The following is a 27,900-nucleotide window of genomic DNA, read 5'->3' as shown; positions in this document are numbered from 1 at the left end:
ATGAGTGTATAACTGGCACTTGATGTAGATGTTCCTTTGCACAGCTAACAGTAGTTTTTTCTTACTCTACTCTTAACAAATCATAGTGGTGTACATGTACCTCTAACAGCATTTGAAAGCACAGGCTGCAGAATACTGATTGAAGTACTGGTGCCCCAAGTTTTCAGAAAAGAAAGTATTTCCTTTGTGCCTTTATTTCTCTTGAAATATGTTCGCTGGGTTTGTTGTTGTTTGTTTGTTTGTTTTCTTTTTTAATTTGAAGGCTATTTTTGAGAAGGATATGGACCAGACAAACCCAGCTAGTCAATGGTTTTCTTTAAAAACATAACAGGTTTAGGTAAGAGGTCATGGGTTTTCTATGCTGATGACAAAGGAGTGGTCTGCCATAGTGGTGGAAGCAGCCATGTAGAGCTGGCACAACACAGATTCCAGTAATACTGAGATCTTACCTCCCTGGTTTGAAACAAACAGCCTTATTAAGTGTTTTGTGCCATATATGTGACAAGTTACGAATTTTCTGTTTAGTTTTAGTATACTCCCATCCAGAAGCTAAGTAAGCTCCAATGCATCTTCTGCTTTTTGTAGCCTATTACAGAAAATGTGTTTATTTGGAGCTTCATGGCCCTCTTGTTGCTGTGAGTGTGCTGATTCTGAACCTCAGCAAAATGTATTAGAATTTTGATGTCAGTTTACTGAAAACCTTCTGAAATCATGATTCCTGGTTAGAAGTGTGAGCTCAACGGCAAAGCCTTATGGTTATTTTAGGCACTGGTTAGCATTTATATGCCATCAAATTATCAAGATTTTTTTGTTTAAAAATGTCATTCTTGCCATTTCATGAGATAACTTTGTAGCTTGACAATAACTGTATTTTTGTGTGTGTGTGTTTTTTTTAATGACCCTCATATCCTTTATAGAGATGGAAACGATTTGGAAGATTAAGCTGAATTTTGTCATGAGGAATTCTTCATGGTCTAATGCTTTACCCACTTCAGCTGACGTACTGTCTTGTCTCACTGATTTCTCATACCTTGACCTTAGCAGTCTTTGACTTCAATCACAGTAGCAGCAGTCAATGAGTTTTCTCTAATTTCACTTTATACTTTCTCCCTGATGTTTTAATGAAGGTTTATCAGAAAACAGATAACAATTATTTCATTATCTTCTACCAGCACTCCTCCATTTTCACTTTAGATAATCTTTTCAGACTCCTGGTCATTAGCTTTCACAACAGCTTCTTGCTTTTGCTTCCTGTTGTTATTGTTTTTTTGAAGTGACTTTACTAAGAATTACTCATCTGTTTGCCTTCCCCAGCGATCTAAACTCCTTGAACTCTTTCTGAGGATATTTTACCTTCTGTCTCCACTTTCCTATCGATCATTTTCTTCTACGCTTTCTGTGTGGATGCTTAAATGACTGCAGACCAGGGGCTGGTGAAGAAAGTGTACTTTGTTACCTACTGTATCATTGCTGTAACAACAATTATAAGAAATGGCCTCCGCAGAATCTGGATTCTTTCATTGTTTGATTGTCAGTACAATACATGTATACCAGATTTTAAAGCACATCTCCCTTGTTTTTTTTTCTTTTCAGCAGGAAGAAATATCACCTTACTCCCTGCTCACTGTAAGAGTCATAAAGATGACAAATGCTCATCAGGCAGACTTATGTAAGTATAAGATTTTTCTTACCGACATTATACAGTTCTAAAGTCAGTGGATTCCCACTAGTACTAGCCATTTTTACAAATGCAAAACACAAAACTCATACTAGCTAAGAATACATGATCAAATCCAAATTGTTCTATAGAGTATATGTTTCCAGATTCAGAAGTGTTTCGGTTTGTTTTGATTTGTTGTTGTTTCTTTTTTTTTTTCAATGAACAAATAAATTCAGCAAGAGGTCAATAATGCCAGTTTGGGTATGAGTAGAACTAATACATAGGTTGCCCCAAAAGTAATGCCTCCTATTTATTTCCTTGGAAACTGCAATAGATTTAAAGGGCACAATAACACTATTTGATAGAGCAGGTTCTCAGCTACCATGCACTATTTTTTGACATAGTGACTACTATTAGATGAATGCCACCAAAGATGAGCAACAGCCTGTGTGTTGCATTTGTAAAAATCTGCAAAAGCTGGGGTGACAGCTGTGCATGCCCATCTAGAACGCGGTTTGTCTTTCACATCCTGCCACCTCTGCTGAAATGCACCACCCACTGTCTCACTGTGCTCACATCCACTGTTTGGTTTCCACAAATGTTCAGGAAGTGTCAATGAACATCAGTGAGTGCAATTATTTCCACATGGAGGGATTCAGTGACACACCTTTGCTTCATACACACTTCTGTGTCAGACACCATTTTGTCATACTGCCCCTCTGCTGTCGTCTGTTCACTGCAACAGAGTACTGACAGGAAGGTTCAACCTCTACTGCTGTACCACCAACAGCTACCTCTGAAGTCCTGAGACAATATAATAAAATAGGAGGCATTACTTTCAGAGCAGCCCTCATACAATACTTTTCTGGTGTGTTGACAGTTGCAGGGATGTGAGAACTTAGCACCTGTTTCAATACACAGGTGTTTATATTGCATATCTATAAGAAATATGTAAAATACAGGGCTGAAATCCTTACTCTGTCACCCTTAACTCCTTGTTGGTATTCCTTACAGTATGTATCAAAAGTTCAGTGAAACTGTATAATGTGCATGGCCTGAGCATCACAACATCAGCTGTATCATTATGGATGTTTCTGACTCTGGTCATACACTGAAAGTTGTATAACAGGGGACTGTAGTATGTAGTACATTTGTTACAGCTCATGTGCAAAGTGTTCTGAAAAGGTGTGCTATTTGGCTGGCACCCACCCTTAGTGGGTGCTACATTTCCACAGTATTTTTTCTCTGCCATTTTCTTCTGCCATTCCTGTGTGTGCCTCATGAACATGACAGGTTGCTAGTAAGTGCAGCTTTGTGTATCAGTTTATCATACTTCTCTCTTATCAAGCTGTGCCTTTTCTTTGTTTTTGGGAAGACTGTGCTGAGGTTCATTGATACCCCAGCCTCTCCACTGCCCGGTGTCTTACATAATATATTACCTCACTGTCTTCCTGCTTTTTAATAATAATAATTACAATCTGGGTATCTGTGAGTATAAAATGTAATTTACAATTTCTGTTTGCACAGAGCAAGGTCTATTCTTTATCTGTGGTACTCCAAAATACAGTAGTTTCAGTGCATTTGCCAAAGCCTTCAGAGGAGATGGCTGTATTACTGCATGTCAAGGACTCCCAGATTATCTTAATTTCCTGAATTTAGAAACTCAATGTCTACAATAGTCACAATCTTCTGAAAGAGATGAGGTGCCCATGCTGCACCAGGTGTCTCTGCTCCACATTACTTTGGCCTGGAAACCCTACTACCAGCCTTTGCTTCAGAAGACTCCACTGGATCAGACTGCTCAGTACAGACTATGCAGGCAGAATCCTGGTGTAATCCAGGTCTAAGGGCCCTCCTACCTAACAAGCAGGTCATAGACAGATTTTCAGGAAGGCTAAGGACTTGGCATGGTGCCTTCTTGTTTTTCTCCAAGTGCTATATGACTTCTATTGGATAGTTCAGAGATGGCAACACTTTAATCCCAAATATTCCCACTTGTTTTTAACTTCATCTTCAATGGAATGTTATTCTACAAAGACTTATCGCTTCCTCTGTATGTTTCACTCACTTTGGAGTTTTAAGAACACAGATGTCACTACTGACAATTACCTATCCTAATGGAGAGAAGTATGGGTTCATATGGTCTGTAATACTGGATTGCAGAAAAATCAGAGGACATGATTTTTCTCTCATTGCAAGTGCAGTCATGCCACTAGAGTTTTTATAATTTTCTTTGACTTGCTGTATCTTTGCTTCAGGGAATGCTACTTCTTATGTACTTCCATTGATGTTCCTTACTATTGCGTATACCCAGCTTGATCCTAGGTGTTTTTTAAATGTGCATCTTGAGACCTGTGGGATGTGTGGGAGGGAGTCTTGGCTTATCTTGAGATCTGTTGCTACGCCTTTGCTAGTAGACAGTACATGCTCGTGGTTCGGGGCAACCATTGTATCTGTTTAAACACAGAGACAACACTAAAGCAAAAAGAAAGCACCCCACTCCTCCAGTTAACCCTTTTCATATGCCTGGTATCACTCCACCACTTTTGTGGGTTCCTCCACATTTAGGTAATGTTCAGCTCTGACGTTCGCTTCATACTTAACACAACAGGTTTCTGACTTGTCTTGTCATGCAGGTGTTCTCGACGGACTAGAGTTAATTAGTTTTCACTCTGTACTGAGCTGACCCTTATGTCAATTCATATAATGGGTTTGATTCAAATGCAGATTTCAGGCACTCCCTGATCTCACTGAGGGCATTAGAGGGGTGCTAAGATAAGAAAACTAACACTCATCCAGCTACCCTGCAGGTGCTGACTGTCATTACCAGGTTCTAATACATCTATGCAGTTACTCTGGGGAGGTGGTAGGATGTTCAGGAAAAAATCCTGATGAAGCTTATGGGATCTTACAGTCCAGTACCTGCTTCACATTATTTCCTCAGCCCAAAAGATGCAGAACATCTTGAGTAAAAGAATGACTTTACTTTCTTGGTTATTTGTGCTTTTACTTGCTGCTTCTCAGATGTAGGTGCGCAGGGCAGGGTAGAAACTTCCGGGAGGGTGAAGGTACACGCACCAGACTCTTTCATAAATCTCAGTGACTTACAGGAGAAATATCTGACCAAGATGAGGTGGTGAAGGAAACAGTGCATTAGCTCTTTTTCTCACTTCTAACACACCCTCCAATGATTGTATTTGCCAGAAGGACGAGGAGAGAAGGACCATAGTAGCTCAGGTTCTCTATCTTCTAATTTCTTTCCTTAAACAAATCAGTTACTAAATGGTTGTGCAGAGCTGCACCATTGTTAGCATTTACTCATTTTACATTAGTCCCTGCAGCACACAGCTGGAGCTACCCCACTCTTGTGGTCAAACAAGGCATCAGTCAGAGAGGTAAAGAGCTGTTTTGTTGTAAGTGAAAGATGACTTTCCCCAGGTTTCTGGGTAATACTAATGACATTATTTAGTATGTGATAAGGTGAAAACCTTTTGGACTTCACTGGATCTTCCTGAAAAGGGAAGTCTCTATGCTGGATGGTTCTTTGGTTATACAGTACACTAAGAACTGCTGAAGAACATGTGTGGGCAAGCTAATGCAGAAAAGGTGAAGAGAGCAGATGGGAAGTCTGGCCTAATATAATCAGCCTCATCAATACTGGCTAGCTGCAAAGCTGAATTTGAACTGTGTCATCTAATAAGAAGTTACTTGATGTGAGTTTCATATTGACTTCGTAATATTGTTTAATGTTGGTGAAGGAAGATGACCCTGGAGATGTCATCTGGAGCCTGAGAAATAGGAGCAGCTCTCCTCCTCTTAGGTGAAGTGAGGTAAACTGGGATTCAAGGGAAACCTGTCTGTGCAGGTAGAGAGGAATTCACTAGGAGAAAATTATATGTGTATGTATGTATAACTCTCTCTATATATTGGGCATTATGAAGTGAAGTAACAGGACAGATGGAATTTCATAGTTTTTGCTCATTGTTCTTAAAAGACTGGTTTTTCTCATATGTTTTGTTTTTCAGTGCTGTCATCTTTTTTTTCTGATAGACATGATTGATTGTAGCATGTGACTGTTAATTTTAGAAACGTGTCATAGGACTGTACCCTCATGGTGCAGCAAACAGTTGTTAGTGGTTCTGGTTATCTGGGTTCAGTTCTGAATGTTTGTCCCATTTTTAGCATGAGGATAGAGATGAGAAATAGACCAGCAGTGCACAAAAGCAACTATACAAGAAGCTGAAAATGAGAGGAGGGTATAAATGACGCCTACTAGTGACACAGAAGGCTGTGAGTTCAGATGTCTCAGCATCTCCATGGAGTGACATTATATTATGAGGGAATGAGGTTGCCACATGTGCTGTGATGTAAGAGCCATGCATGGCATGAAATTGCTAATGATGCCCAGCAATACAAAGTTGCATTAAAACTAGAGCATGAAGAAAAGGCAAATATAATTTCTCTGTTAGCTCTCAGGAAGTAATGAATGAGCTGGAGGACTTTTTGCTAGCTCTTCCTTGTTTTTTGTTGTTGTTTTCTTTCCAGGGATAAGAGAGACTGAAGAAGCTGGTTAATCATTTCAAGTCCTCCTATGTAAATAGGGTATCACAGTTTTCATGATACATCCCTGTTATTTTTATTGTTCTCCCTATTTGCATATCAAGTTGACTTCACATGAATTAACACCACTTCTACAGGAATATATAACATCAGTGTCACAGCATGAAGGATAGCTGATGCTGTCTTTACAAATCAAGGAGAATGTAGGAAATAGCAGGAATTTGATGGGAAACAACACATCTTCCCATTGGCAGAGAATGTAGACTAACTGTGGCATAAACATATGTGGCATGGTTTCTTTCTCCACCGGAAAAGGATATGCTTTGTCCTAATGGCCCCGCCTCACCTCATCTTCAAGGTCAAAATCTGTTACTAACAATTATACATAATTTGTCTGTGATAAGCTACCCTTACCATCACACCCAGAAGCAGAATGGCTGAGGGAGGAAGGTACCTCCAGACATCATCTAGTCAAACCCTCTGCTTAAAGCAGGATCAGCTGAAGCAGGCTTCCCAGTGCAATTTTCAGCTGGCTTTGGATATCTCAAAGATGGAGACTCCAGAATCTCTCTGGCCAACCTGTTTTGGTGTTTGACTACTCTCACAGTTGTTGGGTTGTTTTTTTTTTTTTTAGTTTTGGTTTTTTAGACCCACCTTTTTGCTATGCTTAAATGGGTTTTCCTGTATTTTGATTTGTTCCTTCTGCCTCTTACCTTTCACTGTGCACTGGTGAGGAGAGTCTGACTCTCTTCTTGTTCCCATTGGGTATTTAGATGAATTGGTAAGATCCTGTGGAGCCTTTTCTGTTACAAGCTGAAGAGTCCTAGCTGTTTCAGTGCCTCCAAATATATCAGATGGCCCAAGCCCCTGATGCTCTTTGTGACCTTTTGATGTGCTCGCTCCAGTGTGTTCATCTCTCTCTCTTGTCCTAGAAATGGTCTCAGCACTCCTGATGGAGCCTTATCAGTGCAGAGTTGACAGGAAGTCACCTTCCGCTACCTGGTGATAACGCTCCTTCTAATGCATCCCAGGGGGCTGTAGGGCATTGTCTGCCGTACTGCTGGCTTATGTTCCACCTGGTATCCACCAGAACCCCTAGCTTCTTCTCTGCAGAGATTTCCCCTGGTCATTTGGCCCTAAGCTTTTTTTTGGTGCATGACATTATTCCCATTCATATGAAGGACACAGCATTTCCCTTATTTAACTTCATGAGGTTCCAGCTGGCCTGATCTGTCAGCCACTCCTCCCAGTTTTGTATCATCTGCAAAATCCATTCCGTAACCCACATTGTTAATGAAGTTGGTAAACAATATTGGCCTCAGTGTCAGCCCCTGGGGTGCACCTCCAGTGACTGGCTTCCAGCCAGACTGTGCTGCTTATTACAATTCTTTGAGCCTTGCAGCTGAGCCTGTTGTTAATCAATTTCATTGCCTGTTTATACAGCTTGTGCTTCCATAGTTTGATGAAGAACTGTCAATAGCTTATTTAAAGTAAATATTTATGAACACAGTGCCATATGGAGAAATAATTTCAGCGTTTAAACTCAAGTAAATGTTTTATCAACAGAAACACTCCAACAAATCTGTAGATGAAACAGTAACAAAAGAGATTCTAAATGTGGTAGCAGATCATTCATGCTCAGCACAGACTTCTAGCATTGTCAGCTTTTTTCAATTTTATTGTGTCTTAAATATGCCCTGTATGGTTGAAATGATAGAGCATCTCTGTTCTCATTTAGAAGAAGAGATGGAAAGAACTGGCCTTTGCAGTCACAGCAAAAATACTGAAAAGTTCTTCCTGTATCCTATAGTAACCAGATATCAAAAAGGTGAAAGTTTATGACTCAGATCAGTGTAGCGTTTTTGAAGTACATCGCATTGCATCTGCTTTGGTGATTTTGGGGGAAGATGGACTCGTGTTTTTGGAATGCTTGGCATCAGGAGTGATAAGTGCATTAATGAGAGGAGGGAAAATCTAGATGGCCTGAAGTCATGTGGAGATCTAGGCTTCCTATTGAGAAACCGTAGATCAGAGCTGGTGATACCACATATCAGGCTAAGTACATCATAGCTTGGCAGGCCATCAGATACTGCAGTGAGGGGAGTTATTTCAGTATATCAGACAGATTGGTAATTACAGCCCTCCTGTACAGTGTAAATAGAATCCTACATCAGTAGTCGCCAAAATCAAGATATTATCCTTTTACTTCAACTATGTAAAAACCTGCAACACTGAAATATTTTTTATGGAATCACCATCAGAGACAGAAAGACAACTTAGATCATTTGTGCAGAGCTTACCTGGCAGTTTCAAGAAATTCCTTCAGATTCAGTGCAAAGAGTTACATGAAGGTCTCCCTGCCAGACAGTCATCAGCCTTCAGGGAGACCTTACAACTCCTGACCAGGTCTCATAGATTTCAAGTGATACTTTGTATTTAGGCAAAAAATCCCAAAGCAATGTATCTGAGCACAGACTCCAGAACTGCCTCTCTTTTAATCTCTGACATGGTACATTTTGCCCATAATTCTGACTGTGTTGCAGACTGCTGGTGAGCATCTGGCACTGCTTGCCTGTGCTTCTCCTCCCTCACACTGTGGGTCTGCCAGCTTCAGTGGGCTGTGAGTGGTTTACAATATTTTATCAGCAGAGTCAGTGTTTTCACTTGAACTTACTCAAATCTTGGTGCATGCTTACAGAAAACAACTGTTAATCTTTTTGCCCACATGGTAGGTAGTTTTAGCGATTGCTGTGGGACCAGATTTTTCCCTTTCTTCCCTTTTCTCACCAAAACGTGTTTATACCATAGGATGGATCAGCCCTTTCCAGTTGCTCCTGGAAAAGTTCAATATCTGAGAATCTCTTTGGTGTTTACTTGGCTCATGACGTATGGGACTGGAATCCTTGTAGTAACTACAAGTTCCTTTCCTTCATCTGCAAATTGCAAAGCCTTTCTGCCTCTTCATTTTTCCTGAGGATAAGGGTGGAGTAGGAAATGGCTTCCAGATCTTTCAGCAAACACCAGCAAAAGGATCCCTGGCTTCCTCTTGACATACTGAAGGAACAATTTTACTGCTAGTAGATCTCTCCCTTCCTACCCCACCTGAGGAGACAGTAGTCAACATGGGTGGGATAATTAATTTTTCTGTCATGGAGGGTTAATAGCAAGGCATGGCAGGTAGTTATTATCTGAATCAGACTCAAACCCTGATTCTTTTAATATTTCTCATGGAATTAAATTACAGACATAGAAATACGAATTTGAAAAGACAAGTTTCTAGATCAAATTCTCACCTTATTAATGTTTTTTGTGTTTGTTTGTTTTACATAAGGGTTGCATGTAAAAAACATTATGAGCATATACCATCATGCACGTAACAGTTATGAAGCAAAGTAGATCAGGATAAAAAAATGTTGGGATTAAGTTTACTTCTGTTACATTTGTGAGCTCCTATAGTCTCCCTACCTTTCTCAGTTGGTTCCTTTAGTGGGTCTGGTACCGTCTTCTTTTGCTATTTCCTTGTTTTAGCTGAAATTCATTTCTTTGCTTACTGCTCATGCCAGTATGGCTCATTTGGTGCTGCTGCCCTCAGAGGTCTGGCTGGATGAGCAATGGCCCAGTCTTACCAAGGAGAAAACTTGTATCCAGTTCTTCTTGTTGTCTATTCTCTGTCCATCAGGGAGACTAAGGCTGGGATATGTGTAATGTAGGGATTTTTGCTGTTAAGATGTAGCAAACACTTGAAAGTATTTATTTTGCTGTATTGTGATAGTATGATCGAAATATGGACAGACTTCTATGTGGCAAATGCCTTTTCCTGCAAACTTACCAGGGAACTGAAAAAAAAATATTGATAAGTGACAATATAAGACTTTTGGCTGCTTATATTATTATATTGCTGGCTAGAACTGTATTTAAATATATGCATTGGGGGCTGTGTATAATTATTTGGATACTCCACTTCTTAAAATAGTGTTGCAATGAACAATAAGTTATCTTAATGTAGCTATATGGTTCCTATTGTCCTGTATGGGCCTGTGGATATGAGAAAGAACTGTCTGTCTCTTATCCATGTTCAAACTACAGAACCCTTATGTGCTTCCATCTTTTGTGCTGTTGTTGCCCTGCCAGACATTTTGTGCCTATGTTTCTATAGTAAGCCATTCTGATTGCTACGTGAGTCTCTGGTTGCCAACTGCTTCAGATGAGAAATTCCGAACAAAAACTATCAAGAACTGCAGAGATCCTGTGTGGAATGAAACTTTCTACTTCCGGATACAGAGAAAAGTCAAGGTACCCGAAGCTCTCATCTTATCTGTATGCTGTTTCTTTTGGTTTAAAACAAAGCAGGATGTCAACACTTCTAGTACAAATCTAAGTTTACTTAAAGTTCTAGCAAGCTGGAGTGAACATCTTTGGCTTTTGTCACTTCCTTCCTCACGGATGCTTTTTGTTTGTGTATCAGCAATTGAGCCTGACCTGCTTGCAGAAGGCTAAGAGAACCAGTGGCAGAGTGACATTACAGAGAAACAATGAAGTAAATCTACAAAGCAGTGTTAGAGCAGATAAACCTCTCTTTCACAGAGAGGACAGGAAATAAATGCATATCAAAGCCAAGAAGCTGTTAAATTCTGGTAGAATTAAAATTTGTATCCAGCTTAGTACTGCTAATCATACTATTCTCAATGAACGCAGCTGGATGAAATTGGAAAGCCCAAGAAGAGTGCAAAAAGTCAGCCTTGGAAGTTATTAATAATGAAGTGAGCTTTACTGCTCCTGTTGATATGGGACAATATAGTACTAACGGTTATCCATATTACTTCCTAAAATATTACATTTGATGAGATACTTTTAAACAGGAATAATAATGTCATTTCAGCCTTAGTTGATAAGACTATAAGCTGTTCCTTATAAAGGAGAATACACTGATTTTCTTACTCTGGTGCTAATTTGTCATCAGTGCTTTTCTATTTACTTCCTCTCTCTAAAGCTGATGCTGAGCATGGAATAGCTGCACAATGTTATATTTATTGAGGACAAGCTAACAGATTGTACACTTTTCATTTCTTTTTCCAGAATGTTCTAGAAATGACTGTTTCTGATGATGACGTCATTTGTGATGATGACCATGCTATTGTTCTTTTTGATGTAGCTAAAATCCCCCTTGGGAAAAGCATGATGGTAGCATTCCCACTGAATCCACAGGTAAGAACACAATCAGAAGTTTAACCAGAATGGAAAAAGCATGAATGTCTTGAGGTAGTAGATTTGATGTCTTGTACCACCAGAACCAACTTCTGAGTTCAACCATAGCAAAATTTCTTAAAATCTTGGAAACTGTCCATTGATGGCAAAATTTTCAGCACTCTCAAATTGCTGTTGGTTTCATCTGGTGCAGATTCTGGCCAAACGCCCAAGCCCCAGACAGATGAAGTTTTAGGGAAGCTTTGCACTTTTACTTAACTGACAGAAAACGACAGTTTATCTAATCTTAACACAGATTATAAAAACAAAAACAATTCAAGGGCACAACTTACTATGGCACTTTTCTAAATGTTAAGTTTTAGAATGTTGTGCTCGACATGTGGAAGCTAGAAAGGAAGCAGTTGCGAAAAACGAAGGTTTACTAGATAGACTTGTAAACATCCTTTGCTCTGCTAGTACAAGTGAGATCTCCTTTTCCTCGGAGAAGAAAAAGCTGCATCTGTCCTTTAATGTTGACAATAGCAAACAAGAAATGGAATATTGTTATTCAGTAAGGCATAAAGAAACTGTGCTTGCAAAAACCTTTGGCTGTGTTTGCAAACCTTTGCACATGTTGGCTGAGTATGTCTCATTTTTTCATTCATTTTCAGGAGAGTCAGGAGCTGGAAGTTGAGTTTCTGTTGGAGAGCATGTGAGTAAAACCCTGTTCTTATGGAAGCAGCAGCTCAGAGAGAGAGAGTCATTGATGCAGGGGAATGTTCTATATACCCGGTATCACCTCAATCAACAGTCTCCCTTTGTCCAAGCTCAGTGTGTGCATCAGCAGATCACTATTAGGAAAAAAGAAAAAAAGCCACAGCATGGAGAATAAGTTCATGATTTTAATTTTACAACATTCTTCTAAAATTGTTATTTATGTAGTTTGGAGTTGACTTCCACAAGCTGGTGATACAGACTTGAGTAAGTCCATAGGTTCTCTGGATGGCTCGTGGCTGAAGATAATACTGCTAACCAGTCTGGGACATACCTGTAGTACTAAGTTTGTTACATGTACTTCCCAGGTGCTTTATTGCAATTGAATCATTTCTGCTCTGTAAGCTATGTGGCTTCTAGTGAAAATGAAACATGCTTTTATGAACAGTAGAAAGGAGAACATAAAACCATTATCTCTCAGCAAAATATGTCCTGTTTAAAAAAAATAAAAATAAAAATCCAGATGATGTAGTTTCTAAGATACATGTTATTTTTGTTTTCTAGCCAGGATCATCCTGAAGCCATCGTCACAAATGGGGCAGTAGTGGTAAAACATAAAACATTATTTGCTTTGTTTTCTTGCTTTCTTTCCTTCCTTGTTCCTTCCCTTAGCTGACTTCAACACTGGTGAGGGAAACAGGGAAACACTGTAAGTCTTCACTCTTTGGTGAGACTTCAGTTATGAGCTTTGTTTTCCCCTTAAAGGAGGCCAACACGATTCTAGAGGAGCCTTCAGACTGCTATCATTGTCTTTTGTTTTTTTGCATCCGTAGAAAATTACGGCTCATTTAGTATAGCACCATCTTACCATATGATAGCAAAGTTCATTCTCTTTTTCACCGGGTCTGGAAGAATACTCCTGCATGTTTAGCCCACACATTCAAGCAATGATCCTTCCAACACCTGCCAGCACTGGTATTGAGATGGCTGGCTCAGTAATGTAATTCCCTGTTCTGGTCATGTCTGTTACAGAGCCGTGAGCTGGCCTGCTTGGAAGTTGAGTTTGACAGCAGGGTGAAAAAAAAGCACTTTGCAGGTAAGCTTCCTGGTTTTTTAACTGAGTATTAGTGACTTTACCCTTTCTAACAATGCCTAGAAATTGTGCTAGCCAAATACTAAAGCTTTTACTGACCTCATCTAAGGCAATTTGTAAAATCTTTCCAGTAAGGAACACTGCTTATTCTGCAGCAGGTGTAGGTTCAAAGTTCTGACTGTACAGAGAGCTTTGTGCAAGATGAGAAATGACATAAGATGCCTGAATGGGAAGTATCTAAACCTCAAGCTGAGATCCTAAAAACCTCTGCTGTACTACTGCTAACCCCTGAAGAATCTTACCTCCTTAGACGTGATAGTCCCTGCCCTTAAATTTCCTCAGGATCTGTGACAGATTGACTTGTGCACATGCACAGACACACCTCATTTTTTGCAGGGGTTAGCCACTCAGCAGCTGGCTCACACCTGACCCTGATCAAGACCCAGAATCTAGGAGTTCCTCTGTCCACCTCCCATGAGGGGCTGCATCTGGTACGCAACCTCAGAACATGCATAACACATGCCAGCAGGATTAGCCAGACTCTTCTGATAAATATGGCCAACTACTGCAGAGTCAGATCTTAATTTAGGGGACTGAGAACTATTGTTGCTCATTATTTGGCAGATGTGAGAACACCTTATAGTGCAAGGTACGTGGTGGTGGCAGTTATTGTGATCGTGGAGCTGCAATAAAAATGCAGCTGTCTAAAACTTGCTGGCATTTACATCACAACCACAGCTGCCTTTTTGTTCAGTCTATTATAATGACACAACAACCTGTAGTGTGTGGGCTTGAATCACAATCAGAGATCAGCTTTCCAGATACATAGGGAGAGGAGAAGGGGATTATTTGAATCTGCCTTTTGCTTCTTTTCCCCCTTTTCTCTTCTGAGTAAAAGTAACTAATCCGTGCGTTTTATCTCATTGTTTTAGAGAATGAGCTAACATTTACAGTGAGAGGATCATTTGAAGAAGTGCAGAAAGTTTCACTGGCTTCTGGCTCTCATTCCCCTCTCCCAGATCCCACTCTCTTCCACTATGCCAAATACAAGCAACCCTCACTGGATATTGCACTCACAAAGAAGAGGAGGATTCCCAGCTTTGTACGTTACCCCTGAACATGGTAGTCAACATGTCAGACAGTCCTATGAACTGACCTTTACATATGAGTAGGCAGCAAGAGAAGAACGTTTCTGTCTTAACCAAAAGGACCTCCATGCTCCTTTTCAGTGTGCTTGTGTGACATGCAGAGAAAGGAAGAGCAGAAGCATCCCCCTGCCTTTACCTCTGAAGTCGCTCCCTTCTGAGCAGGAAGCAATCAGCAAGGTAAGCATCTGCTGACTGTTGAGAATACTTTGCAAACTTTCCCAAATTTCTACTGGTTCCAAAGACAGAGAAGTCCCTCTCTCTTCATACAGAACTGATTGTTTTCTAAACTCCCTTGCTTCTATTGTGACACATAATAAAGTAAACTGATTGGAGCGAAAATCATGGGAGAAGGAAGAAGAAGAAAACGTCTGAGCTGCTGCTCATTCTCCTTATATGATCCATGTTCTTTACCAAGCTGGAAGTCACTGGATGCTACTAGAGCAGAGGGGTGAGGCTCAGCACCCTAGGAGGCAAACTGAGCTGCATGCACACATGCATGTGGAGTTCACCCTTGCATCTCATGTTGTTGCATGAAATACTGCAGTTTGTTCTAGAACAGTTTAATGATGGAGCCTTCCAGGGATGTAAACCACTGTAGCTCTTCTCTTCTTTGTGTAGATAAGCAGTACTTGAGCAAGATACGCCTGAACTTCTTAACAGAGGGAAGATGAAGGCCATAGATGATAGTGTTGTAATTTTAAATTGTTAAATCAGCATATATCTCTGGATAATAACAAAATACAGAGGGGACAGCCTATCTCCCACTCTTAGTTTAACGAAGTTCAGAGCGCTGTAAATGTAATGACCCAAAAGAGCTATGCCTCTTTGAGTGTGAGGAAATCAGACTGTCTTAAAATATCTATATTCATTATTTTACCTTTTTGATTTTTCAGTGCAGAAAACTTGGTTTGCTCTTAAAGACAAAAAAATGGTAAGAGATCTTATTTGTCTTAATACAGTTATAGGATCTTTTAGGTTGAAAAAGACCTATAAGATCATCTAGTCTAGTCACTGCCTGATACTACTGTCCACCACTAAACCACATCCCTTTGTGGGTAATTGTCAGTCAATTTCCAATCCATCTGATACTGTCTGTGTTTTAAGTGTTGGCTTGTCCTCTTTTCAGGCAATGAAATAAAATGGACCTGGAACAATATGAGGTTTCAGAGGCTGTGATTTTATGTAACAGGACTATACAACGAGTTAAGATGTTTTTATCCACAACACATAATATTTTTTGTTGATATTTTACTGTGATCAGTATTATTCATCAAAGGCCAGTGTAAGCACTCATAGAAACCTCTAGGCTTTGAACCATACCTTCTGTTTGGGATGTGAGGGAGTCTGTGGAAGTCTGCACAGCTTTTGAAGGTGCATTTAAAACTCATCTTCAAAATCCTGCCCTCTGCAGGCTTTTGGCTTCGTGTCTGGCAGGGAGCTGTCATGTTACTTGCAGCTCTATCTAATTTCACTCATCTTCAGTATGGAGTGGGCAAAAGAGGGGGAAAAAAAAAAGATCCCCCTTAGTCCAGACAAAGATGTGGTGTTGTTCTCTAGGATCAAACATTTCTTCTTTTCCTGTTCTGCTTTATATGTGAATAATGGTCAAGACGTGTCAATTTATGAAGTAGAAGCAGATTAACTACTGAATGTTGCTGTAAGCATGATGTAAGGTACTTGACATTGTGTTCCAGCCAGGAAGACCTCGATGTACGTCTGGGCTTTGACTTGTGCGCGCAGGAACAGGACTTCATTTGCAAAAGGAAGAAGGTTGTTGCGGCTGCTCTGAAGGATATTCTTCAGTTGGAGGAGGACTTGGAGGATGATGAGGTAGCTGAGACATAATTATTCTTTGCTTTCTGTGCAGCTGGAGGTCAAAATACAGCATTTGTATTCTATTTTCCTTAGTTTCAGGAAATCAGGAAGTTTAATGCACTTACTATAGCTAGATTTGTTGTTCTACAGAAGAAATTAGTACTCATAGGGAAGATTAATAAAAACCTTGTAGAATAATTTGTGTTAGAAGGGACCCTTAAAGGTCACCTAGCCCAATTACCAGTAATGAATATCTGCAGCTAGATCAGAATAAAGTAAGTAAAGTATTCACAGTGCAATATGTACCAAGTATTGTGCTTATGTATGAAGTAGGTTGGGTGCACATAGCTCCTCTTTCCCTACAGAGTTGTAAGAGGCAGTGGGGTCACTATCTTCTGGTACCACATGGTCTGAATTGGTCAGTGCTCTCTTAAACCCATCAGTAATGATGCATCTAGTATTATCATGAAATACCTATGCAATAGTAGGGATCAGCTTTCTCAAGCTTAACGTGAATAAGATATTATTGTTACTCACAAAGAAACAGTGAGACACCACCCATGTTTTCTGGTCTATTGCATCTGGTAAAAATCTGGTTCAGGTGGCAGGAGGTACCATTTTGTGCTCATCATGGTTTTTCATTTTGCAATAGCACTCTGAAATTTTGATGTTTGAGATAGTGGATCTCATGTTTAATTGCACGAGTCCTTTGTAGGGAAAACAAAATCACAGAATGACTGAGGTTGAAAGGAGCTTCTGGAGCCATCTGATCCAGCCCCTGCTCAAGCAGGAACACCCAGAGCAGGTTTCCCAGGGCTATGTTCAGTTGGCTTTTGAAGATCTCCAGGAGAGAAACTCCACAATCTTTCTGGGAGTCTCTTATTCCTTCCATGCCCCATTACAAATTCAGGTCTTGCTTATCCTTGCAGACCACTGGTATGCAGCAGCGTTATTACTTTAGCAGTGTTGCAACACTCTCTTTTCTAATCAGTGAAATCGCTCTCTCCCCTCCCATACTATCTTATTAAATGCATGTATTTTGGGATTGAACAGGTACCTGTGGTGGCAATCATGACAACGGGTGGTGGAACCAGAGCTCTGACAGCCATGTATGCTCACCTTCTGAGTGTGCAGGATCTGAATGTCTTGGACTGTGTTTCTTATATCACTGGTCTGTCTGGCACAACATGGTAAGGCCAAGATAAACAAAGTTTTCATTGGAGTTTGCCATAAGTGATTTCAGTAACTGACTCAAAGAATTACAGTGGTGAGCTGCTAGTTGGAGCCTTATTTAAATGTCTAGTGGTTACTACCTGCAACACCATAAGCTATCATTGTTCATAGCATTTTTAGCCAGTGCTATTAAGAAAAAGCTTTCCTTTTCTGCTGTGGCTTTTTCTCATTTCCTTCAGTTGGTATTTGTTAGCATCTGGAACTAAGGCAGTCCTGCTTAAAGATGCAGGTGGTACTGCATGAATGTGTGTTTTGTTGTATAAATAAAAACATCATACAAAAACCTCCACAGTTTCCTAAAGCTCAGCTTGAGATTTTGCACTTTTCCTTGTGTTTCTTTCTTCTTTAGGACCATGACAAACTTATATGAAGATCCTGACTGGTCGCAGAAGAATCTTAAGAAATCACTCAATGATATCCGAAGGCACGTGCTTAAAAATAAGTTCTTGGCTTGTTTTGCTCCAGACCGTCTGAAATACTACTTGAAAGAGTTATGCCAAAGGAAACAGGAAGGACATCAGATAAGTTTCACAGATCTGTGGGGACTCATCATTGAATCTATGTTCCGTGACAAGGTACAACAGAAGGGCTTTTCAGATTTGCATATTTAATGGATACAGTGGTGAGGGCAGAAGTGAATCAGAGTGGCTGAGATTGGAGGTTATCTGATCCAACAACTCTGCCTGAGCAGCTATGGAGCAGGTTGCTCAGGATTGTGTCCAGTCTTGTTCTGAATACCTGTATAGGTGGAGACTCCACAACCCCTTTGGGCAACCTGTTCCATTGCCTGACCACACTTTTCTCAAGTGGCAGAAGACTGGCTGGTTTTCAGATAAATGCCTGACCTACACGCCTCGTCAGTATCAGTTTCATGTGTTTGCTGACTGTATTATGCAGGCATTTACATCACACCTGGAACAGATAGGGTGAGAATAAAAATAAATTTTAGAAAACTTCTAGTGTGAACAACTTAATAAACAACTGAATTAATATGTAAATATTTAAGTGAAAATCCTACTGTTCTTTTCAAAAAGAGCTACACAGTGTGACAAGGCAAAGAAGCAGCACAGCTGCCCCTCAAGCCTTAGCACCAAACCATCCTCTATCTTTCTTTTTTAACATGGCAGGAGAATAAAGAGACAAGCCACTCTGAATATTAACTTTGTCTGGACCTTGGCATAGACCTGAAGAAAAGAGGATCTTCTGAGATGCTAAAGACAGATATTACTCTTCCTGAATGAAATATTTCATGCCAAGAGTGTTTTTCAAATATTTCCAGACTTCCTTTTATTTTTTTTTTCCTTTTAAGATAGTGTGAATAACAACATTTTCTTCTGAAATCTCAAATCTTTCCTTTTTTCCTTAATGTGAACTTAGACCATCCATATCATGAGGACCGTTTGTGTGCTGAAGTATTGAGACAGAGAAGGGTCAGAGAGAGGGATCAGAGCATCTCCCTACATTAAACCAGTGGGGAACATCCTAGTCAGTCTGGTACGCTTTGTTGTCAGAGCCCAGGTTCAGGTGAAATTAGAGGCTCTTTGTGTCATCTGACAGTCCTCTGCTTCTTCTTTCTTCAAAACAGGAGGACTCCCAGAAGCTCACAGATCAGCAGCAGGCACTAAACCGCGGTCAGAATCCCATGCCCATCTACCTCTCCCTCAATGTGAAGGATAAAGTCAGCGACCAGGATTTCAGAGGTAATCATACTTCTGAACTGCACTTAACATTTAATTCCATGAAGGGGTCCATTTAGGTTCAGTTAGATAAATCAGTTAAGTGCACAAATCCCCAAAGGGGCCAATTAGATAGTAGATTTTTAATAGTTGAATCTTTGAAGTCTTCAATATATGGGTGATGGAGAACATTATCTTGAAATTACCTGCTCAGCGTGTCTGTAGAAAGTGCCACAAAACCTGAAGTTTGCAGACACGTTTAGATGTAAGGAGGCAATTCACTATGTTCCATACTGTGAAATACACAGTGAATAAAAAAGCTGTCTGCTGTAACTATGTTAGCTCAGAACCAGTCTGCCTTAAACTGGCTAATATACTTTTTATTCAACTAATTTGAGCCTCTGCTGCTGTAATCAGTCTGTGCTGTTTTCTTTTCAGAATGGGTGGAATTCACTCCTTATGAGGTAGGATTTCTGAAATACGGTGCCTACATTCGTGCAGAAGATTTTGGCAGTGAGTTCTTCATGGGTTGTCTGATGAAGAAAATCCCAGAATCAAGAATCTGCTTTTTGGAAGGTAATTTGTTTACCTGGGTAAAGGTAATGTAATTTAATATAATCCATCCTGGGCAAACCCCTCTTCTGAAATGAATCAGTTCTTATATTTTTATCTACCAGAAGAATTTGTTAAAACTTAAGAATTTGCAACAGGTCACCATATGAAGAACTCTTTATTTTGTCTGAAACATTATTTAGTAGAAAAGGTTTATTTGACTTCATATATGATTATACTTACTGACATGAGGCCTTTGCATTATTTACATACCTCTGCTAGCAATAGAAATTGTATAACATCATACATAATTTAAATTAGCAATCCCTTTTTAGCCCAAGACTCTACAGTAAAGCCTTTTCTCTAAAACGTTACTGCTGCAGCAAACACTGATCAGTCCTCCAGTGACAGATCTTAGTAGTTATGTTTTTTTTCCATCTTGCACAAGAACAATAAAATCACTAAGAAATGTTTTTTTCCTTTCGTGAAAGCAATCTCTTGCCTCATTGTTCTTCCAGCTTCCACCAATTGCACAAAGGAAGTTTCAGGGGTACTTGGAGAAATTAAGGCTTTTTGCCTGTTTGGAGATTTCACTGTAGCTCATGGGGAGGCACAAGAAAGCAGCTTGATGCCACAACATCCCCTTTCCTGCTGATATCCAACAGAGTGCCTGCATCTCCTTTTCCATGGCCAGAAATGTCAGCAGGTCACCAACCCACTTCCTACACATTTCTCCTTGGCATTCTCCACTTCTTCAGAGCAATGTTCGGATGTTTCTGTCTCCGTTCCCAGCCACTGACCCAGAGTCCCCTCATTCAGCATTACTTACTTCAGTGACACAGTTATTCCAAAGGTTTTCTGTGAGTGAAGCAAACTGCTTGGCACCTCAGCCCCTAAACAGAGCAGAGACTGTGTAGGTCCTACAGCTCCTTTTTGTACAGCAGAGCATTTTCTGCCCAAAAGGTAAAGGCCATGGCCAAGCTGCCTGGGTGTAGCCCTTTCCATCCTTCAGTCAGTTTCTCCCACAAATGCCATGTTTGGTTCCAGTTTGTATAGCAAGGAGGGTATAGCAAGGCATTGTTGCAAATACAGTATATGCAACCACACCAGGGAATGGTGTTTTCTTACCCTGAAAGGTTGCAGATAGGTGGCAGTCTGGGTTGCCATTAAGTTCAATCCTTGATTTATTACTTTTTTTCTTCTTCTTTTTTTTTTTTTTAAAAAAAAAAACAAAACAATTTAATGTATGTTGATAGATGGAAGAACTAAAAAATACACATACACCTGAAAGACAAATAAAAAAGATTAATGCTCTTACAATTCCTATTTCCAAAAGCTGTAAGTCAGACTTCTCATTCTGACTCTTGGATATTTTCTGGCAGTCCTGTGTGACAGCTGTGTACCTGTAACAGTGCTATGTGCCAATAAATAAAGCCTTTAGAACTACAAATACTGGGAACTTCAGAACAGGAAATGTTGAGAGCAGCTGGAAAATAGTAAATTTACTTGACAAGATGCTATTTGTAACATTACAAAAATGTATATTTTAGTAGATAGTTTGAAAATACTCTCAGCTCTGCTCATACGTACTGATAAATCAAATTCATTACATATATTTTGGATTAATATACTGATTCACAAAGATGGTTCCTTTTGTTTACCCACAAAAGTGATGTAATGAATAAAGTTTGCTGGAGAACAAAGGAAATAATGAAGGTCATTGTGAATCAAAATGCTTCCAGGTCTTCACTGGTTTCCTTTCTGCCAAATATATCCTATGCCACAGGGATCTGGAGCAGCGTCTTTTCCCTGAATCTTTTGGATGCTTGGTACATATCTGTTAATTCAGAAGACTTCTGGCACAAGTGGACCCGAGACAGAATTACTGACATAGGTCAGTTATTTTTATACCATAATGTTTTTTCCATTGTTGTTGATCTTCTTTTGTTTTTGTTTTTCTCACACTGATTTTTCAAAGCAATTTCAGAATTCCTTCTTCAGGAAATTCTGCAATCAACATTGAAACTAGGAGAAAATTCATGCTGGGTATTACAGTATGATGATCATTATAGTTGTGTGAGGAAAAGAATCCACAAGATTTGTCATGGGAAAAAAAGAGTATGGCCCTCATATTGACACAAGGTTAAAACTGGAGAAAAATGTCCCTGTGTAGTAGGAGTGACTGGATACCTCCCACATGCTTCCAGTTCTCCTCTTGCAACTTTAAATGTGTACTGAAGCTACGCTGAAAGAAAAGAAAGCATGATCCTTGCTTCTGTAGATCCCACAAAATATAAACTCAAGTACTATTGCAGGTCCTTCCAAATTAATCACAAGGATGAGATATGCAGTACCCACCAACAAGTTAACACTCGTGGGATGGGATTTCAAGAGGAAACGTACAACACAGACATAGTACAAACTAAAAAATGAAGAGAAATGTAATAAAATTATGGCTGTGTAGACTGACCTCAACATTGCTACTACATAAAAAGATCTGTTAACCTTTCCTTTATAGATGATGAAACCCTGTTCCCTAAAAGACCCAATGAGCTGGAAACTCGAGTGGTTTGTCCCACTGACAGCTTTTCAGACATCTTCCGAGATGTCGTCACGTTACGTCCAGCAGCTTCAGATATCCTTAACTTCCTAAAAGGCCTCCAGATGAACAACAACTACCTAGAGAGCGAATTTTCTAAGTGGAAAGGTATGGTAATAGCATCCCACTTCTAGGTATATTTTAAACCATCCTTTTAAAAAGTATGCAATACTGAATTGGTTGACAAGCTGACTGCTTTTTAGTTCTGTTCCCATTCCCTGTTAATATTCGAAACTGTTGCAAAAAAGTAAAATTACTCAGTAGGAGAAGCTTCAAAAGTAAGTTCCTAAGAAATTTCCAAAGCATAGTAATAGTAATAATAGTAATAGTAATAGTCCGGTGCGGGTTGGAAGGGACCCGCAAGTAATAGCAAGTAATCAATCAATGTACACCAGTTGGTGTGCCAGCCAGCCCACACTCTTGTGGCAGGGAACTCATGCCATCATGTGCTGTCTCTTGCCTGGATAGTACTCAGGAGTTATGTGTTGGAGCCCTGTTTCATCTTACCTTCACATTTGTAAGAAGGATAGGATGTTCATAACAGTGTTCCTTGTTGCACCAGCTGGGAGCTTGTGCTCAGTCTGTACCAGATCTTCTATGTTACACAAGGAGCTGTGGCAGTCTACCTTAATATCTTTGTGCCTGTTCTCACAGCTTGCCCAGCACTGAGCATATTCACTCTTTATTCTGTTGAGACAGTGAAGTGCAATTTTAATTTTTTTCCCTATTAAAAAAATTGGCCCAATAGAGTTACAAACAAAGCCATAATTGACTTCCCTCAACATACCAGAGCATCTGAATTTGAGCACTGAGTACTGAGCACATCCCCTGAAAAACAAATCCTTCTTTTCCAGACTGCCAGCTTGACTCTCAGCCCAACCACCTGACAGGAGCAGCAGACTACCTCATCTTGATCGATACTGCATTTGTCTTTGCTACCAGTTACCCACCACTCATGAGACCAGAAAGGAAAGTCGATGTCATTTTGCATTTCAACTACAGTTCAGGTTCCCAGACAAGGGTGAGTGTTATAGATTCCTCTTTAATGATCTCTCTCCTTCATCTCTCACTTTCCAGAATGGCCAGTCCTCTACTCAGAGAACATCTTTTTATCAATATTTAGGCAGCAGTAAGAAGCTAACAGATCACTGGGGTCACATGCATTCATTGAGCATTATGCTGTTATCAGTAAAGTAAGCATTTAGTAAACTGATTCTACCCATTTTGTGTGTGAATGTATTTTACTCGATCTGAAAGCAGTTAGATGTAGAACCCATGCAGCTGAAAATGTTGTGACACCATAATGCAAAGGCTCTGAAGAGACACATATGATTCAGATCACCTGCTACCTGGCCTTCCAGAGCTGGGCTCCACTAGCTGCCTCCAACACCTTACTTGGGTACACGCCATAATCTTTCAGAACTTGGCCCCAACTCCACAAACCTTCCCAGTAAAACTGGGGCTTGGTCAAATTCAAAATATCCCTGCTATGTTCTGATGCTTTATTACATTTTCTTTTCTTATGATGGTAAACCAGCCTCTGAAAGAAGCCTCTGAGTACTTTGCAAAACAAGGAATTCCTTTCCCTAAGGAGGTGCCAGATGATAAGGAAACACCACATCTTAAGGAATGCTACATTGTTGGTGAAAAGGAGAGCCCAGAAACCCCTATTGTGATATTCTTCCCTCTTGTAAATGACACCTTCAGGGAATACAAAGCACCTGGTAAGTTTACAGTCACCCTCCATATCATCAGAGGGAGCAGCCTTCCACTTTGTCTTTTCTACTGTACAATATCTGTTATTCAGACCACCCTGTACATATTTGTAGGCACAAATTTCCTTTGCTTATATCTGAACCATATGTAAGACATGAAAATACACATTTTTTTCCTCAAAAGTAGAGCAGCAACTGAGATCAGCCTTGAACAAAAATGCCCTTCTTCAAAATTTGTTTATTTGTTTTGGCTTTTCATAGGTAGATTCTGGAATTAAAGAACAAAAAGTGTATTCTGTTTATCTGCAATGGCAGAAATTAGCAGGGCTATTTCCTCTCATACCTCTCCTCCTTTCCTCTTATGGAATGCTCTGGGGAATCTGAAGGATTACATTGTTTAAATCATTTCCAGGCTTGCACTTCATGCAGATAACCTTGAAAACAAAAGTGAACTGGTGAAATGATGAAAATTATAGCTGAGACACACAGACAGTTTCTGTGCACTATAGTGGGCCCTACTTTAAAACTTCAAAGAATTTAAATAGCAGCATTGCCAGTCATATCAAAACAGATTAATCTTGACAGAGCTCTATTCTACCCCTAATGGTGTCAAAAGTTTTGGTTACTGCTTCTGATGCTAACTAGAATCCATATCTCATGCTATGAGATCACTTTTTAATCACTTCAAAGCCCCACAGTGTACTGAAAACCAAAAGCTCTCAGGTGGTATATGGTCCATAAAATGTAATAACAAAACACCCCAGTTGTATTCTTTTTTTCCTTTTCATTAATTTTCAAGTCTGCCACCTTGTATCTGGACCCACCCTTCAAAGCAGCAGCACAGACCTGTACAATCCTTGTGAGGTTGGGAATGCATGCCCATCCTCTGCTAGCAGTGGGCAGACAGCAGCTTAGCTTACAGTGCTTCAGTGCCATGTCCTTGCCCAAATCCAAACCATACAGCATCTACTATCAATTCTATTCTGTAAACAGGTGGTTATTCTTTAGCAAGCTCATCCACCAGCTTGTATAGCAAAGGGATTTTCAAGCCTGGTCAGCACTAGTGCCCATTTCTGGGCTGTCAGTTCTTTCTTTCCTTCTTGGCAGCTGTTCATTAGAAAACCAGTGGGATATGTGTGAGTGATGTAGAAAGAAGAAAATGTGGGGGAATCCCTATACCAGGATTGGAGGCTGGCACACAACGGTCTCTCCCCTCCCTCAGGTCCAGGGTGAGGACTCTCTGCAGTTTATTAGCAGTCAAAGGCATAAACTGGAGCCCAGGAATTGAGAAGTGCTGTGTCAAAAACAGCATCTAAATCAGAAATCCTCTCATTGTGAGCATAGGGAACCAATGGTCAGGTCCAACTGAGGTCAACTCTTATTCTGAGTCACAGGTGACATATGAAGGCAGTGAAAAAGAATAAGCATTGTGTACTTGATGCTTTGGATATCCATGAATTTGTTGAGATTTGTGATTCCAGGATAAACCTTGGGTGTTTTTTTCCCAGTACCTACAACACGCTGTGGAGGTTCCTATAAATGTATGCTCTCTGGTAGCCTGCAAATCAAGTTCTGAATTAGCTTTCTACCACTAAATGAATTAAATAAGTTAACTGAATTTGTCTTCAGATCATCCTATATGATGAATCTAATATTTCCAGAGATTACACTTGTGGGACTGCCTGCCTGGTTGTTTTCCCTGTGTCTGTGATGTATGTGCTGATTATGCTGGGATGATGAATTGGGCTTGAAAGGTTCTTTCAGCGTCTCAGCCAAATCTTGGGAAACATTAAGTCCAGCATAGCAACTGACGTTACATAAAGCTTGTAGTTTTTATAGCAGCAGGTAGCTTGTGAAATTACAGAAAATATTTATGCCATTTGCTGCTGGGCTGTGTTCTGATTGTGGCTCTGTGAAGTTCCTGAGTTTAAACAAGAGAATGTCACTTTTGAGGTCTGTTTTCTATATCTTTGAAAAATACTTCCCAGCATGCAATAAGAGTTGCTGAGCAGATTATGTAGAGCCAAGGGAGAGCTGAGGTTGCCGAAAAGGCAGCTCTGCAATTGGAAAGCTTGAATCACTGAGATGTCTGCATTTTCAGCAGTCTATTCTGGAGATATAGCAGTGCGGGATATAATATGTGGAAGCAGGGCCAGAAGGAACAGAAACTGGCAATGGCATCAAAAACTCACTGCCTGGAAAGAAACTGTGCTGTAGTGAAGCACTGGCTGTGGTTACCTGCTTTGGGAGAAGGGGAAGAAAGAAGGGAAGAGTAAACATATTTCACTTGCCACCTTAGCTGGAAATGAAAGGTGCTGCAATGTCTAGGACACAGCAACAAGGTGAGGGCTGGGGAGCATCAGCACAGAGTGTGGACTGGGGACCTGGCTGCTACCTTGTCCCAGCAGTAAAATATCCCAGCAATAAAATGCCTCTGAAGGGGAAATCTTTGGGTTGTGATCAACTGTGTGTGCATGCCTGAGAAGTGCCTGACCATAATGGCTGTTCTGATGATTAACCAAGTCACTGTTTGTCCCTTAGGGGTGAGACGCAGTCCCTCAGAGATGGCAGAGGGTGATGTTGATGTTACCAATAGCTGTGGTCCTTACTACATAAACAACCTCACTTATTCAGAGGAAGATTTTGACAAACTGGTGAACCTAAGCTACTACAATGTCCAGAATAACAAAGACTTGATTCTCCAGGCCTTGCGTGTAGCAGTGGAACGGAAAAAGCAACAAAAGAAACAGCAACCACTGCAAAAACCACCACCTGCTGGGGATGATGGCATGGGTGTGCCCAACAGAGATGCATCCCAGTATCTGCCCAACTGCTCAGCAGTAGGGAAAATGAAATAAAACATCCGTAAGCACTGCTAATGGAAAAAAAAGAAGAAGAAGAAAAAAAAAAGAAAATAAAGAAGAAAGGAATTTGCCTAGGTAGTGAAAAGCCAAAGACTGCTGAAAACACTTTGTTTGTCATCGGAAGTGCTGCAGCCTGTCTGTCAGTGAAGGGCATAAACACACAAAGCTGAGCTCTTCCTTAATGAATTAATGTGCTTCCCTTGCTGACAAGCCCCAGAGCCCGGCTGGGTGCAAGGTGCTGTTCTCCTGCTTGCAGAAGTGACCCTTCAGGCCAAGGCTGCATTCTATGGACATGAGGGCATGTGGAAGATGACATTGGCTGCTGGTATTCTACCTGCACTGTAATAAGAGAGGAGTGAAAGTCCTGAACTACAACAAAGTCCATTGTTTCTAAATGAAAATCTATTTGGGAGCTAAGGATTCTTTATGTGAATGTAAATAAACATTAAACTTTATATAAGAAAACAATTTTTTTCAAGTCAGAGTTATAGGAAATAAATATTTTTTTGCAGCAAATATGTTATAGAAATTTGTTCTGGGAGCCTCTTCCTCCTCTAGCAAGCCAACTTAAACACGAGGTGCAGACTTACTTCATGGCTTCTCAGAATGTACTGAAGAAGCAGTGCCACTTGCTCCAGACCTGGGTGTGAAGTGACCTGGATGCCTGACACCACTTAAGATTCCATTTAAGGCTCTGCTCTATGAGAACTGATTTACACTGATTTATTTAGTTAAATCACATTTAAGTGTTAGTGTTACATGTTGAAGGCTTTTAAAACTTCAAAGATTTTTGAGACTATTACCTTTGAAAAAAAAAAGGAGAAAAAGAGGTTGGAATTGAGAATTGGGCTCTCCTGAAGTGTAAAGAAGTACATTCTTCTGTGTGGGCAGTCTGGGAGATTAAAGTTATCTGCAGAAGAAAACACTAGCTGTTTATAAGACTCATTTATAATATGCAGGAGTAGATTAGAGAGGAATATATAGAAGAGAGAATATATATAGAGAAAAGAGTTGTTCATTTGATTACTGAGTGAAACAGATTAAAGCATCTCTGATGCTTAGTCTGGAGAAGAGGATGCTCAGAGAA

The 27,900-nt window shown here is 40.2% G+C and overlaps 1 protein-coding gene across 1 annotated transcript in view; it reads left to right on the top strand.

Annotated features, from left to right (window-relative positions):
• LOC107314852 (cytosolic phospholipase A2 epsilon-like) overlaps positions 1-27,276 on the top strand; it is a 37,108-nt gene extending 9,832 nt beyond the window's left edge. Inside the window, exons 5-23 of the mRNA XM_015864581.3 lie at positions 1,594-1,669; positions 10,377-10,513; positions 11,297-11,425; positions 12,076-12,116; positions 12,683-12,725; positions 13,151-13,214; positions 14,144-14,313; positions 14,441-14,536; positions 15,253-15,290; positions 16,054-16,189; positions 17,228-17,364; positions 17,757-17,982; positions 18,993-19,107; positions 19,522-19,659; positions 21,422-21,529; positions 22,154-22,342; positions 23,089-23,255; positions 23,772-23,958; positions 26,491-27,276. Of these exons, the coding sequence (XP_015720067.2) occupies positions 1,594-1,669; positions 10,377-10,513; positions 11,297-11,425; positions 12,076-12,116; positions 12,683-12,725; positions 13,151-13,214; positions 14,144-14,313; positions 14,441-14,536; positions 15,253-15,290; positions 16,054-16,189; positions 17,228-17,364; positions 17,757-17,982; positions 18,993-19,107; positions 19,522-19,659; positions 21,422-21,529; positions 22,154-22,342; positions 23,089-23,255; positions 23,772-23,958; positions 26,491-26,807 (2,514 nt within the window). The 3' untranslated portion in view covers positions 26,808-27,276. The remainder of the gene's footprint in view (positions 1-1,593; positions 1,670-10,376; positions 10,514-11,296; positions 11,426-12,075; positions 12,117-12,682; positions 12,726-13,150; positions 13,215-14,143; positions 14,314-14,440; positions 14,537-15,252; positions 15,291-16,053; positions 16,190-17,227; positions 17,365-17,756; positions 17,983-18,992; positions 19,108-19,521; positions 19,660-21,421; positions 21,530-22,153; positions 22,343-23,088; positions 23,256-23,771; positions 23,959-26,490) is intronic.
• Positions 27,277-27,900: the final 624 nt, after the last annotated feature.

Source organism: Coturnix japonica, chromosome 5 (assembly GCF_054131305.1).
Source record: "Coturnix japonica strain WE chromosome 5, WE-NBRP24, whole genome shotgun sequence".
In the NCBI taxonomy this organism is placed as follows: Eukaryota; Metazoa; Chordata; class Aves; order Galliformes; family Phasianidae; genus Coturnix; species Coturnix japonica.
This window is presented reverse-complemented; position numbering and strand designations above follow the sequence as displayed.